The sequence below is a fragment of the Rattus rattus genome, chromosome 1 (genome assembly GCF_011064425.1).
Source record: "Rattus rattus isolate New Zealand chromosome 1, Rrattus_CSIRO_v1, whole genome shotgun sequence".
NCBI lineage: Eukaryota > Metazoa > Chordata > Mammalia > Rodentia > Muridae > Rattus > Rattus rattus.
Genome location: NC_046154.1, coordinates 37,395,498 through 37,411,771, shown reverse-complemented (window position 1 = coordinate 37,411,771; position 16,274 = coordinate 37,395,498). Strand labels below are relative to the sequence as shown.

Sequence of the window (16,274 nt, the reverse complement as noted above, 5' to 3'; positions counted from 1 at the left end):
GGAAAGCTTCACTGAAAAGGAGACATTTGCATGTAGAGCTGAAAGAGTGATGGAGTGAGCCAGATACATATTTGGTATGTAGAGAATGGACATTCTAAGTGAGGGAATCTAGAAATTGCCACAATAAGAGGCTTTTCTGTGTTTGAGGAATATTATACTGGCCAGTGTTACTGGAACAGGACATAATGAACAGAGGGCGAGAGGAGAGAGAGAAACAGTGCTAGTTCCATAAATGTGAATTTCAAGAGTATGTAGGTTTGAGACAGAGTCTAGTTTTCTCCCCTTTCTGTTTTATGAGCATTTTTAAAAAAACTTCCTTTTAGGGCTTTTCATAATGGTTTGACTTTGATGAGTATAAGCTCTATCTGGAGTAGGCTTTATGCCATAATGTCCATAAAATTGTTGTATTTTAATGGACATATATGTCTGAGCATCATTAGTTTTAATCTGAAGGCATCTCCAAGATAACCATCAACCCTAGAAAATATGTAATCTCAGAATCATCACCCACAGAACTCAAGTCTGTTGGAACTCTAAACTTGTATTAATTGATTGTATTGATATTCATACAGATTTTAATTTTTAACTGTAAAATGAAGCACACAATCCATCGTGTGGCATTGCTTTAAGTTAGCATCAATAAGCAGAATCTGGATTTTTAATTTAAAATATTGTATTTCTATAGGCTGCCATTTAAATTTTTTAAACTCTTGTGGAAATTTTGGAACTATTTTTTTGATATTGTAAGTTTTAGATTGGATTTTTTTGAGGGTTTTTAAATTTTATTTAAAGATTTTTTTTTTAAACCCATTTTATGGTCCCTAATCTAGTATTTAACTTTTTAGGCTTTTTTCCCCTAAGTCTGTCTTATCTTGATCTCTCCCAAGGAGGATATATAAAACTGTAATCATTGAAAAAATAGCCATCTTTATGCTGATAAGTGAAGTAAGATCATATAGAATCCAGATGCATTGTGTCATAAAAAGCATTTTTTTATTTTTAAAATTTTTTCTAAGGGTTTTGTTTTTTATATTTTAATTAGAGATTTTTTTTTGTTCTTTTTTTCGGAGCTGGGGACCGAACCCAGGGCCTTGCGCTTCCTAGGTAAGTGCTCTACCACTGAGCTAAATCCCCAGCCCCTAGAGATTTTTTATATTTAACTTTTTTATTGTTTTTTTCAAATTTAATACCTTTAGTTTAGACTCTTGGGACTTTTAGCTTTTACCTTGTGTTGCATTCCCCACTCCAGCTGTCTAGCTAGCTCAGGGCTCCTTGCTTGGCCTTTTGCTGACTCTGGCCAGGCCTTTCCAACATGCCCTGCTTTTCCGAGGCTTCAGGCCTGCATCCCCGGGCATCTGGCTCATGTGTCCCTCCCTGTTTGGTTATGCTGACACCTCTTGCTAGACAGTGACTCAGTGGACCCAGACTAGGCTGCCATTCTTCTGTGTTGGGCATCAGCTTAAGCTGTGCATTCTGTCAGGAAAGCCAGAGCAGCATGCAGCTCTAGGGAGAACTGCAGCCTCTTTCTGTCTATTTGCTGATCTAGTTAGTGCAAATCCTTCCCAGTAGCTGTGGTCTGTCCAGCTGGTCCCAAGCAGCAGTAGCTTGAAAGCCACATTTTCGGGGGAAGGGTTGGGGTTGTGCCTTTCTACCCAGTAACTTGTCTCAGATAGATTGTTTTCATGCACTATGTAAGGCGCCAACTTGTGGTTTAACCAATATGTCTATCTCCAACTAGCTTACAGATTAACGAGACTCTTGACTATGGTTATTTTATTTGGAGGATAACCCCTCATCTACCATTTTAACTGCTGGCCTGGCTACCTCCCCAGTGGTGTACTCCAGATAATTGTTGTCTTTTCTTAGCCATGTACTCATGGTTCCTCTCCTCTCTTGGTGGCCTCCTCTTCCCTCTGGTTATTCTTCTTCCTTCCTCTCTGGTCTCTTCTTACTCTCTCCATCCCCAACCCAGTAACTCAAAACCCTCCTAACTGTAGTAATTGGCTGTAGCAAGTTTTATTTAACCAATACTTTTAAGTCAAGGAACAAGGTTTGCACAACAAAAGCTTATAAACATAAAAATAAGCTTAGACCTTTTGATAAAAAATTATCATTACAATATATAACAGACCAAACCTGGGCTGGCCAGTGTTACTGGAACAGAGGAAATGATGAATGAGGGCAAGAGGAGAGAAAGAAACATTACTTGAATTGTAAATGTGAAATTCAGGACTGTGTAGGTTCTGATTTTCTAGAGTGAATCGGAAAATGAATTAAGTTTGCCTTTTTTGGAGTTTCAGCAATTGCATTCATCGGAGCAAAGTTCCTTGCTATTCTCTGGAAAACTTTATGCCATTATGGTGTTTCTTCCCATGAAAATGCATTTTTTGTTTTTACACCTACTTAACTTGAATGTTTTTCCTCCCTTTAAAGGCAAGGGATACCTATATTGTTCTGGAAATAATTTTGGGGAACAAAAGCACATTACTTCTTTTATCTAAGAACTGCTGTAGAACTAATTTGACTTAGTGGTGATTTCTTTTCATGTGATGGGAGTAGTCTTTTTTTTTTAATATTTAAAACTTTGGGAATGGTTATATCAAGTGGTTTTGTAGACTTTGCTCTTACACTGAATAGATTTTATTAAAATATTTTATAATCAGGTGTGCTGGAACAATCCTATAAAGGCTATTGACTGATATTTTTAAGTTGTTTGGAGTATTTGTGTTTACGTTAGTGTTTGTGTTATGTAATATTCGGTTTAGTTGCATACTTGCCTAAATTTTGCTTGATAAGGTTACAGAACTTGGGATGGATTAACTAACCTAGAGTGCTTATGTATAATAATTCTTATGTATAATAATTCTAGAACCAGAATCTTTTGAATATAGCTATAAATCAGACTCACTTTACAGACTGTAAGACTCATTTCTGTAGTTTTCTGAATGGCTCTTTCAAAGCAGAGAGTCCCATTTTTACAGACTTATATGTGAAGAGAACTGTTGTCTGTCATTGGTTTTTCTAAGTGGAAGCTGTTTTTGGATAAGAAAGGAAACATACCCCATCTTACCGTGTGTGTGGGGGTGTGCGGAGGTGGGGGGGGAGATGTTAAAAACTTGATTAATTAAAACTGCTTCCTGTGCTCTTCCCCAAACCAGAAATACTGTCTTGTTGTTGTGACAGTATATTCTGTCTTGTTGTTGTGACAGTATATTCTGTCTTGTTGTTGTGACAGTATATACGGTCTTGTTGTGACAGTATATTCTGTCTTGTTGTTGTGATAGTATATTCTGTCTTGTTGTGATAGTATATTCTGTCTTGTTGTGACAGTATATTCTGTCTTGTTGTTGTGACAGTATATTTTGTCTTGTTGTTGTGACAGTATATTCTGTCTTGTTGTGACAGTATATACGGTCTTGTTGTTGTGACAGTATATACGGTCTTGTTGTTGTGACAGTATATATGGTCTTGTTGTGACAGTATATTCTGTCTTGTTGTGACAGTATATACGGTCTTGTTGTTGTGACAGTATATACGGTCTTGTGACAGTATATTCTGTCTTGTTGTTGTGACAGTATATTCTGTCTTGTTGTCGTGACAGTATATTCTGTCTTGTTGTTGTGACAGTATATTCTGGCTCATAAGAGGGCTTTAGGCAGCTCTTTACATTGAATCTGCAGACAGGAAGCAGAGAGTGAAGAAAGCTATTGTTTTCTTTCTCCTTTTTATTTAGTCTAGGACTCCGGCCCATAAAATAGTGTCTCCACAATATAGGTGTGCCTTTGTACATCCGTCTAGTCTAGAAATTCCCAAAGAAGTAGGCTGAGGCTTGTTCCTATAGTGATTCTAAGTCTTATTAGATTGTCAATCAAAATTGGCCATCACCTGCCAAACGAGCTAGGTCCACGAGCTTACGGACCTTGCAGGAATGAGGATGGGTAGTATATATAAGTTAAGTCAAGGAGTGGAGTGACAGTATGTGAAGCTTTTGAAGTTCTTGGCATGAGCCAGGTTTGCTGGCATACATGAGTGTGGTAAAAGCACCTAGAAGGCAGAAGCTGGAAGATTTCGAGTTTAAGCCAACATGAGGTGCATGGGAAGACCTAGCCTCCAAAATAAAACTTTTTGATTTTTTGTTGGGGGGAATATGAGGTAAATGGACTAAAGCTACTCCCAGTCTCCTTAAATAATTAAGATAATTTAATCATATTTTGTAGGTGATGTTGGATCATTGTTTATTAGGATTGGTTTTTAAATTACAGTTGCTATATTTTATGATTTAAAAAGTAATGCCAAATTTAGAGAGATACTTCAATATCTTCATATATCTTATTCTATCAATATATATTCATGAATGAGTTCAGGACAAACTCATTTTCTTTGAAGTAATGTTTGTAATAGCTAAATATTGATTTAACTAGGTTGTTCTTACTAATCAACACTTTGCTCTTTACTTGAATATATTATAGGCAAAATTATTTAAGACAAGTTCAATACATAGCCTAAGCTGGACTCAAAATCATGATCTTCCTTCCTCAGTTACCCCGTTGTCACCATTCTTGGTGCTAAGTTGTATTTTAATAAAAATTACAAGGCTTTGTAAGGCAGTTCAGCTTGTAGACCCAGCATCTGAGAAGTGGAAGCAAGAGGATTGGAGGTTCAAGGTTAACTGGTGACATAGTTGAGTTCTAGGCCATCCTGGGCTACATGAAACCCTATCTCCAAAGGGAAGGGGAAAAAGGGCAAAAAATTATGACAACAAAATCCTATTCTGCATACTGAGATTATTTTATCACCTGGATTTTATTTGTGGGGCAGAAACTATGCCAGATATATATTTAGACAGAAGATACCTTAGTAGAAATAATCTTAACTAGATACAAAGTTGTTAACTAAGTATCAGAATGATAAAAGAAAGGCATTGTGAAGAAAGCCTATGACACCAGTTTCTCATTGGACTAGTAGGGAGCTAGAGGAAAGTTTACTAACTTAGAAAGATTAACTAACTTTGAAATAGAAGTGCAGGAGAGAAGTTTTATCTTGCAAGATAAAGTATATAGACTGAGACCTAGACTCCTGAGAAAGATGCTGGTGTTTCTGAGTTAGGTGTGACAAAGCTGGATCTCAAGTGTTAGAAACACTGAGAACCAGATTTACTTGGTGTCGTGGGAAGGACCTGGGTGAAAAAGCCTTTGGTAGGGGAGTGTATGAATGTGTGAGTGCCTGTCTGTCTGCATGCTTTATCATTCATTCATTCCAGTGGGGTCTTACTATATAGCCCTGGCTTGACCTGGGCTCTCTTAGGTAGACCAGGCTGGCTTGGAACTCAGAGAGGTCTGCCTGCCTCTGCCTCCCTAAGTATTGGGTTTGGAAACACATGCCAACCTGGCTCTGAGAATGCTTTCTTTAATACTAGAAAAAACAATTCACTTTTATCTTTCTAGCCCTGCAAGCTGGTTTTTTTTTTTTTTTCTTTTTCTTTTTTTAACTTTACCTTTTCTTGGTAGAACTTTAAAGAAGCCAGCTGGCAAATTAGTAGTGTGGCTTGCAGAGAATCCTAGCTCCAGTTTGGCAGAGCAGAATTGAGTGGGATAGATAGTGTCAGAGTTTGCAGCTTTGGGGCAATGACTTAGTAACTGCTTTACTTATTCCAGAAGACTGCTCAGAAAGTGGCATAGAAAGACGTTTACTAAGATCTCTTCTAGCCTGTTCTAATATGGTTTTGTAGAATGTCTATATGTTGCTGAAAAATGTTGGTAGGTTTTGTAAATCATGTGAAAACATTAAAAAAATCCTTAAGGTTAACAAACACTTGTGTAACCTGAATCTGCTGCATTTACACCCTCAGTTTCAGTGAAAGCCTGAATAGTGAGGATAACAGGCCATCTGCATCTGTTCCCATAAGTATGTACACTCTAGTTGACTTAAGAGAAAAGAAAAACTTAAAAACATACTCAGAAAATTTAAGAGAAACTCCGTTGTATATTTTTTTTAACATTTTGTAGTCCTAGCATTTGGATATAATTTAAAAGCTATCTGTCCATTATATATCTTATAATATTAAAACATCACAGCATTTTCACTACTTGATAACATTAAATAATACCATCTCCTTAGACTTCATTTCTTTTTCCCATCCTTCAACTGATTTGCATGTGTGTGTGGTTTGTATGTGTATATGTGTATATTCATGTTCCAGTGAACATAGTTTCTTGTACTGGCGTGGCAGTGGGTTTGAGACAGTATCACTATTGAGTTCTCGCTAGCCAGGTACTCACTAGAAAGACTAGGCTGGTCTTCATTTCACAGAGATCAGCACATACAGAAAACACAAGGATAGCATCAATCAGTAAACACAAGGGTAAAATCAAATGGCAAAGCCGAGAAACTCTGAAATGGTGGCAAGAAACCAAACACAAACAGCAGAGTCTTGAAAAGATAGGTCTCCAGGCAGAGGCTCTTAGGGTCAAATGCATTTTAGGGGTAGCATTTTTACCTATGATTGGTTGGTAACCATTTCATCCCAGATAGCTGTAGAATTAACATCCAGACCTTTTCACAAAAAGTATTCAGAGTGGTAATGAGTTGGTGTTTTATATAAATTGTTAACTACTTATATGCTCCTAGAGCAGAAAGTCTGTTTAGTTTTTAGATTAATATTTGTACTAATAAAATTTAAAAACTCATTAAATTGTAGCCTTTTAGGATGCTATTTTTAACTCAGAGTGATTGAACACAGAGTCTCGTATATACTATGTAAGTATTTTATTTATCACTGACCAACATCCTCAGCTCTTGGTTTTGAAAGTGTCTTTCTATGTAGCCAAGGCTGTACTAGAAACGGAGATGTGCCTTAGCCTCTTGAGTGCTGGGATTCTAGGCAGTGTGCCACCATTGCCTGGCTCTGTTTTCCTTTTCATCTAATGTGATGTTTCTTCCTTAAAACACTGCAGTCTTGAAGGAACTGCTCATCTCTCTGTCTTCAAGGAAGCTGTAGTTTATATTTTCTAAAATTCTAGTTTTAGTCGACTGTCTTCTCTATTCTGATTCTTTCCTCTATCTTCCCCTTTTAATTTTTTTGGTTCATGTCTTATAAAAATTAGAGTGCTTTTATGTAGTAGACTAAATTTTATCTGATCTTTAAGCCAGTCTTGAAATCATAACAAGAAATCTAAAAGTGGATATTATGGAGTGCCTTTATGATCTTCTGGGAATACCTTTTTAAGTAAACATATTTATTATGACATTTCTGTGCATTGATGCTATGGTATAAATGATAGTAAACAATAGAGTCTGTCCTTGTCATAGTCAGGTAGATTACATTGTTGATTTAAGACTTTCTGGTAAATTATAGATCTTTAAAAAAACCTTCTAGGTTTTCTGTACTGTATGAAAATTTCACCATTGTAAAGACTTAGGAAACCTTTACACATACATATAGTACACACACATGAGAATGAATCAAGAAACATTTTGATTCAATGGCCTGTACCTTTGTACCTTGAACAGGCTTCTGAGAGTATGGTTTTCATGAATTAGGAATATTTGGAATCTAAGACTAAATAGTGGAAGGGTAATTTGGAGAGCAACTAGAGAGAACAACAAATGTATTATGCTTATTAAATTTTGTAGGAAAAGTTGGAGTAGTTACAGACTTTTAACTTTTGTAAAAAGGTGGCATCATTATGAAGAGAACTCTGGCTAGAGACATTTTCCTCTGTACTCTCCACAGTAGGAGAGAGATTTAGGTTAGCCTAAGAAGTATTTTTAAAAGCACAGTGAATCTCCTAATCCAGAAAAGATTGATTGTGTTGTGAATTTACTTCCTTTGAAAATAGTTAGTCGTGGGGCTTGGGGCTAGGGTTTCATGCTGCCCGTGAACTTGGTATGGTGTTGAGGCTGGCATTGAACTGATGCTTTTGCTTCTAACTCCAGAGTGTAGGCATAATAGTACTGCGCCTGTCTTCCTGTGGCAAGCTTAGGAATCTAATTATCAGGACTTTACAAAATAACCTCATGGGATTCCTTACCAATCTATTTCTGATAAGTGCCTCTGAAGTCACACACTCCCCCCGACCCCCACGGCAGCTTTCAAAAATCCCTAAGAAGTTTTTATATACTTTGTATTGTAAACATTCTTAGAACTTTAGAGGTGAAGAAAAGTTAGAAAAGTTGCGTTTTGGTGAGTAATGTTTTATACTTTTTTACTGAGTTCCCTATCCTGAAGTATATTTTCTTCACTTTGTATTTTCACTTCACAACAAGGAGTGTTTTCTTTTTGGTTTGTCTCTCAGAAGGGTCATTTCTTAAAGAAGCTTTAACAGATCAGCCATTCCTTAATGGAAAGTAGTTTACTATTGTTTCTTTTCCTCAGTGGAATAGGGAACAACTGCTTTTGAGAGAGTGTTGAGGAAGGAGCAATATAGGAAGCAGTTAGTTAGAAAACTACACTTGTCAGACTTAGTCGGGTTCTGTACCAGGCAAGTGAAAACATCTTCTTTCTCCCTGTTACACCTTCATCTTTCTGCTGTGCAATAACCAGCTAGGGCTTTTATACCTGAGAACTATGGATTCAAAATCCTCCCGTGGAGTAAGGAAAGTCTTACTGATGGACTGTTTCAGGAATCATTATTGTAAGATCTTAGTTGTAGAAAAAGTATATTCTCATTTTCCAGGTGCTGTCTACAAAAATTTAAATCCTGGATGACTTTTAATATAGTTCAATGAAGGGCTCATTTTCACCATGGTTGCTAGATGATTGTGTGAGGTAGCATATGTATGTGTGTAGCAGTATTTAAAATTCATACTTAGTATAATTGGTTTTCTCTGTATTCTTTTTTTTTAACTAAGCTTTTTTTAAAAATGTATTTTATTTTTTTTAAAAGATTTATTTATTTATTATCTTTAAGTACACTGTAGCTGTCTTCAGACACACCAGAAGAGGGCATCAGATCCCATTACAGATGGTTGTGAGCCACCATGTGGTTGCTGGGATTTGAACTCAGGTCCTCTGAAAGAGCAGTCAGTGCTCTTAACCACTGAGCCATCTCTCCAGCCCTTTCTTTGTATTCTTAAATGTTTAATAAATTGTGAAGATTGTTCTAAGAAATTCATAGACCACTGAAGAGGTTCCATTGTACCAAAATAAATCTCTGAGGGATGCAGAGCCTTAAGCTGGGCTGAACTCAGAGATCTGCCTGCCTCTGCCTCCCGAGTGCTGGAATTAAAGGTGTGAACTGCCATAAAGCATAAAGAAATATTTGGTGACAGTTCCAGTCTTACAGTGCTTCAAATTATAGGTTGCATAAGGCCTGTGTCTAAGCTAGCATCTGTATTTTTTCTGTACTTGTAACTCTATAATCAGTTTGATTTCTCATTTAGAGCATTGTTTTGTGTGAGAGGAAGGAGCTAGTGTCTATTTCACAAAGATTTCATTTGAATTCCCCACTGTGCAGTTTTCATGTGCTGTCACATCTCTAGGTGAGAGAACAAGAATGAAGTGGAAGGGAGGCTCAGTACTGTTTGAGCCACTATACCGTCACCCTCACAGGTCACTCTTTCACTGTCCTCTAAAACTATCAGGATACAGCATCCCCACCATTCTGTTTTCTTGTTGGACTTGAAAAGCTTTCTGAGTAAATACCGCTACTCCTTAGGAATGAGGAAAATTGCAAGCAGAAATGAAAAGAGTGTGATAAGGTGTAAAAGCATATGCGAGGTCATATCAGTGGTGTTTTGTAAAGTGAATTTAATGTCTCACCTCCTTACCCACATGTCATGACTTAGTTTTGAGAATGTTTTATTTGGTTTGGTTTTGAGATGGGGTCTAATTCAGTGGATTTAGCTTTGAATTCGGCACTGCTGCTGTAGCCTCTTAAGTGCTGAGCTTATGGCTATGAGCTACCACACCTGTTTGCTCTGTTGTTATATTTGATGTCTTGAAAGTTGTGAAAAAATTCCCCTTGAAAGATGCCACACCACTATCAGAACTTTAGGTGGTAGTTCTTCTCCATTTCCATTTCTCCCTCACAAACAATGGATTCTTTTTCTCTTTGTTTCCATTTTCCTCTGGCATTCCAGGAGAGCTGTTTGTGTCAATCTAGGTAGTAACCCTTCCCAAGTTATAAGGATGTTGCTGCTGTGAGCGCCCTCCATTAGCTGTCCAGTCTACTCTTTGCGGCTTCCTTTTAACCTCTGACAGGTGCTTTGCTTCTTGACAGGTTCTCCGGTCTGATGAAATGTGTGTGCACATGCGCCCACCAAAGACACACAGATACACACATTGGTGGTTTTTCTTTTCTTTTTTTTTTTTGAAACAAGGTTTCTTTTTTTTTTTTCTTTTTTTTTTTTTTTTTTTTTCCCGGAGCTGGGGGCCGAACCCCGGGCCTTGGGCTTGCTAGGCAAGGGCCCTTCCCCCGAGCTAAATCCCCAACCCCTGAAACAAGGTTTCTTTGTGTAGCTCTATCTGTCCTGGAACTCAATTTGTAGACTAGAGTGGCCTCGAACTTTAAAGACCTACCTGCCTCTGCCTCCTAAGTGCTAGGACCACTCCTGGCAGATAGTCACTTTTTTTTTTTTTTTTTAAAAAAGATTTATTCATTTATTATATATAAGTACACTGTAGCTGCCTTCAGACACACCAGAAGCGGGCATCGGATCTCATTACAGATGGTTGTGAGCCACCTTGTGGTTGCTGGGAATTGAACTCAGGACCTTTAGAAGAGCAGTCAGTGCTCTAACAGCTGAGCCATCTCTCCAGCCTGATAGTTACTGTTTTAACTATTGAAGTTCTCTCTTTCAAGGAGCTCTGAGGGTCTCCATGACACAGGGTGTTCAGCTTGGATATAAATCTTGTGCTATTTATTTAATCTGTGCCTTATAAGAACAGGATCTCATTCATCTTAGTTACAGAATGGGACTAGGTAATTGACTAGGCTTTGTACAGGAAGAGATGTTTGGTTTGAGTCTTGAAGAAAAAACAGTGAAAAGGAAAGGCCATTTCAGATAAGGTTTTTAATTCCTTATTAAATTACTGTTATTTTTAGATATTTTGTATCTGCATGTTATTAGGTAGCACCTAGTATATGGTCACTATTCTCAGTGGGGAGGTATGAGAAGGGGTGAGTAGGAAGCTTGGGCATATGATAAACTTATATGAAGGTGTTAAATGCTAAATTTAGGTTAGAACAACAGTAGGAATTTAGAATTAGTAAGACAATAATAAAAACTAAGACTTTTGAAAATGTGTTATGTCACGTAGTCAGGAGAGAGACATCCAGAGTGCTTGGCTGTGATGACATAAGACTGTTTCCAAATTCTTTCTGAATGTGTACATTGCACTTGAGGTGATTAGCAGGGAGAGATAGTGAGTCCAGGAGGTCAGCTGGAGGCTTTTGGAGTGAGGTGAGATAAAGCGGCCTGATTCCTCAGAGCTGTTTGTGCTGTTTTAAACTCACCACCATCTGTCTCTTATACAAACCAGCTTCTCCCATCACCACTCTGCTAATAGTGGACCAAACCAAACGGTTATCTTCTATATTTCTGCTTAATGGGGAATCACTGCAACATCTGCCTTAAATATCATCATTAGTGGCACTTTCCACATCACTAACAAGAGTATATAAAGTGTAATAAATTAGAAACAACCAAACTTTTTCAGACATCATATTTATGGAGAAATTTTATGGAATATTTGATGTTTGCTCTAGCATAAGAGGTAAGTTCAAGGTGATATACACATTGTTCATCTTTAAGGCACCAATGAAGTTCCTCCTTTCCTGCCTCCAGGACAGCAGTCCATGTTTCCTTCCTGAGCAGTCAATGTCGCTCATTCACATAATTTTTTCCATGTCTAATACTGATTAAGATGTTGGTTCCTACAGAGCAAAAAATAGATAATGGTTCTCTGTTTATTACTCAAGCATAGTCCCATACACAGTGGCTATTATGAAGTCTTGTTAAATGTATTGCCACACATTGTAAATATCTCCTTCATGCTGACATATCCTGAGTGTTAGGTTCTTATTCTTACTACTGACTCTAGTGCCAGATATATTTCAGTTTAAGTAAATTTTTTATGTTAGCATGGGGAATTTGTGTACCAGCTGTCTTAATTTGAACAAGGCAAAGAGAGACCTGAGGTAGCTAGAACAATAGCATGTAGGGACATAATAGCCAATGCTTCTTTGGTGACTGAACAGTAATAGCTCCCATTTTTATAATCTTCATCAAAAGCTGACTTTTTTCCAAATAAGCTTTTCGCTTATTGTAGACTTATGAAAACAACCTCTAATGTTGTCAGACCCTTAGTTTTTCATCTTTAAGTTGAAGGTCAGAGTCTGTAAGCTCCAGGTACTTTCCCTCACTCATTTGGTGTAGTGTAATCTTGAAATTTGCACATCTCCTTATTTCATGGTCCTTACAAGGTATTGGGCATGAGCATTTCTGGTTGCTACAGTATATGGTGGGACAATACGAGTTTGTTGATCCTTGAAGGTGCCGTTTATGGAAATTTAAGTTTGGTTTTTAGAAAAGGAGGGAATTTGAGAAACAAAGTAAAACAGTGGCTCAGAGCATTAGGAAAATCAGATGATATATAATAGGGCTCTAGGCCTCTGTGTTTGTCTCCTCCCTCCTTTTACTTCCTCCTCTCCCTTTTTCTTCTCTAGCTCCCTCTTCTCCCTCTCCCTTTTTCCCACTATTATTTCCTTCTCCCCTTCATGTTAGCTCCCTCCACCTTTTGGAACGCGAAAGTGCACCAGTACCTTCCCAAGACACTCCTAGACTAATATTATTAACATTTACTGAATGTTTTCTCTGTGCATGCATGTATGCTTTATCAAATAGTGTTTTACGTGTAGAATCTTTTGTTGTTTGTACACATGAGGAAGCTGTAGTTTCAGATAGTAAACATTTTCACAGGTTCACAGCTGGAAACTGTTGGAATCAGTTCTTGAATTCTGATTTTCCTAATTCCCCAAACCTGTGTTGGCTTTTGGAAATTGACTCTATCTACTACTTGGAATGAGTGTATGGAGTATTCCTCCTGCCCAGTCACCTTTTTCTTTCTTTGCGTAGTGTTGGGGAGCAAATCTAGGACCTTCCATATACTAGGGAACTACTTTACCACTGAGCTGCACTTCCAGCCCTAAACATTAGGCTGTGGTGTGATTTCTTACTTTGGTGTCACTTAGAAGTCACTTTCATCTTCTGCTTTGTCATTGGGTCACTAGTCATGCTTTCTGGATCTCAGGACAGAATGCTCATGTGCTCTGCTTGAACACTGACAACTGCAGTGTGCAGTGCCAGCATCCTTCCTTGTTCTCCTCTCCCATCTATACAGCAGCTCTCTAGAAAGTATGTCAACCTAGTGAGACTTGTTTTCATTGTCTGGGCGGTGATGATCGGTACTTTTTAGCCTTGGAGAAAAATATATCAGAAGTTCCAACTTGCAGGGATGTCTTGACGCCTGAGCTTGTGCCACTTTTTGACCATTTCTGGCTTAATCTCTTGTGTCTTATAATCCAATGTTCTCAGTTTTTGTAAGCTGTTTTCTTGACTTTGTTTTCTACTCACTGCCTGGTACTGCCTGTCTGTCCTACTAACTGCCTGGTACTGCCTGTCTGTCCTACTAACTGCCTGGTACTGCTTGTCTGTCCTTCCCCAACCCTAGCGCCCTTGACTGCACCTCTTTAGTCAGCTCCCCCCAGCTTGTTTTCTTGTCTCTCCTGCTTTCTACTTCCTGTCTTCCACATGCTCAACTTTACCTTCTTGTCTTCATGCAGATTTCTGCATCTGTTTTCTCAGTTCTCTGACTTCTTGCCTTCACTTTAGTTTTGGCACTCCTTTGTATAATTTCTAAAATTGTGCCAAAGACATTGAGATAGCGGTGTACAGTTTAGGATTGTGGTGTTTTGGTGAGTAAGGACTTGGGCTGCTGATGAAGTTTTCATACCAGGATCCTGCTGCCTCTTTTCCTTTTTTCTTTTCCCTTTCCCCTTTTTCCTTTCCTCTCTGATCCCTTTCCCTCCCCTTCCTTCCTTCCTTCCTTCCTTCCTTCCATCCATCCATTCCTTTTCCTTTCTTACCTTTTCTTTCAAGAAAGAATAGCATTAGCAGTTGGTATATGTATTATTTTGCATTTTAAACCCTTCATGATTTAGAAGGAAAAAAATAAAAAAAGGAAATCTTGATCCCTTAAATATTTAGTTTGGCCATTAACATAACTCAATCTTTTCAGGTTTAACTAAGCTTTGCCTCATTTTGGGACTCCTGTATTGGATTATTTTGACTAGAGCAGGAATTTTTCCCTTGATATTCACTAAGGAGTCTATTTTCCTGCAGGATGACATCTGAACTGGAGAGCAGCCTAACATCTATGGACTGGTTACCACAGCTTACTATGAGAGCAGCCATCCAAAAATCTGATGCCACACAAAATGCACATGGAACGGGAATTTCTAAGAAGAATGCACTCCTTGACCCAAATACAACGCTAGACCAGGAAGAGGTCCAACAGCACAAAGATGGAAAGCCTCCGTACAGCTATGCCAGCCTCATCACGTTTGCAATTAACAGCTCACCTAAAAAGAAAATGACGTTAAGTGAGATTTACCAGTGGATTTGTGATAACTTCCCGTATTACAGAGAGGCTGGCAGTGGTTGGAAGGTAGGTGTTTCATCTAAATTTTAGCTTTTGTGAAGTAAGCAGTGGGAACTTTGTTAACTGCTGGTGAAAGTAAAGCTTTTTGAAAAACTAGAAAAGTAAAGATTAAATTCCGACTTAACCATTTTTAGGATTCCAGAAAAGGGAAGAACTTTTAATTGCGTTGATTGATTGGTGATGGGAGCATGTATGCCACCAAGCACACATGGAGACCAAAGGACAACTTGGAGTTGGTTTTCTCTACTGTATGGTTGTTACAGATCAAACTCGAGTCACCAGGTTTTGCTTCCAGTGTCATTACCCACTGAATCTTCTTGCAGGCTCCGCAAACTTATGGTTGCCTTATTTTTGGAAGTAGCATGTTAGAGCTTTATTATGTCGTGGGACTGATGTAGTATGGCAGGAGAGAGCGCTGTGAATGCAGCAGTCAGGAGAAAGGGTACCTAGTGTGCAAATGGGTTGGCCGTGATGCTCTGGTGGAAAATAGGACTGCACAACTGTGTGGGTTTTTTTTTTTTTTTTTTGGTTCTTTTTTTTTGGGGCTGGGGACTGAACCCAGGGCCTTGCGCTTCCTAGGTAAGCGCTCTCCCCCTGAGCTAAATCCCCAGCCCAACTGTGTGGGTTTTTATAAACGTTTGTTTTGACTTTGAGATTTGTAGGAGCTAGAAAAGCAGCACACAGGTCTTCTCCATATACTCGACTAGTTTCCTCCAATGTTAGCATCTGACAGACCGTAGCATGATGACCAAAACCAAAAATTTATGCAGGTAGAATGCTATTTACCAGACTAAGCTTTTTTCAGATCTCATCATTTTTTCCTTCAGTGTCCTTTATGTTTCAGGGTCCCACATTGCAATTCATTTGTTATTTTCTCTCCATTCCCCTCTAATCTGTGAATGTCACATGCTCTTGTGACTTAGACACTTTTGAGAAATGCTTGTCGGAAATGTGTTTTCCTTGGTTTGGTGTTGTTTTCTCATGTGAGAAATAACACACTTGGGGGCAGAATAACAAAGAGGGAACATGCCCCTTTGCTTATTAGAGGCACAAAATGTCTGCACAGCCTAGTTACTTGGTCAGTGTGATGTCTCTGGCTACTCCATTATAAGGCTATTGTTCATTGTCTTGTAAATACAAAGTTTTGGGGAGATATTTTGAGGGCATGTGAACACACTGTTTTCTTTTTAAACTTTGCCCAGGAATTTTAGCATTCATTGCTGTTTTCTAATAATGAGTTTTCTTTGTCCTTCAAAATGAAGAATATTATTTTGTTGCGTGACAGTGAGTTTTCCACTGCCTGTGGTTGCACTTGCCACCTTCAGTTCCAGCATCCGTAGGTGGAGGCAGGCATGTCTTTGTGAGTGAAGCCAGCATGGTCTACATAGTGAGTTCCAGGACAGTCAGGGCTACATAGAGAGACAGACAAAAGCACTGCTGGCTTCTTCTGGTCTTGGAGAGATGGCTCCAGTATTAAAAGAGACCTTGTGGCTCTTGCATAGGGCTGGAGTTTGCATTTCAGCAACCACCTGTAATTCCAGCCCCAAGAAATCGAACATCCATTTCTGGTCTCCATGGACACTTGTACTCGTGTGGCTGTACATGCATGTGG

General features: G+C 38.5%; 1 protein-coding gene across 4 annotated transcripts in view; it reads left to right on the top strand.

Annotated features, from left to right (window-relative positions):
• Positions 1-16,274, top strand: part of Foxj3 (forkhead box J3) — an 83,532-nt gene that overhangs the window by 18,735 nt on the left and 48,523 nt on the right. For all 4 annotated transcript variants that reach the window (XM_032899133.1, XM_032899131.1, XM_032899132.1 and 1 more), the window contains one exon: positions 14,344-14,668. In XM_032899133.1, coding sequence (XP_032755024.1) covers positions 14,344-14,668 — 325 coding nt within the window. The remainder of the gene's footprint in view (positions 1-14,343; positions 14,669-16,274) is intronic.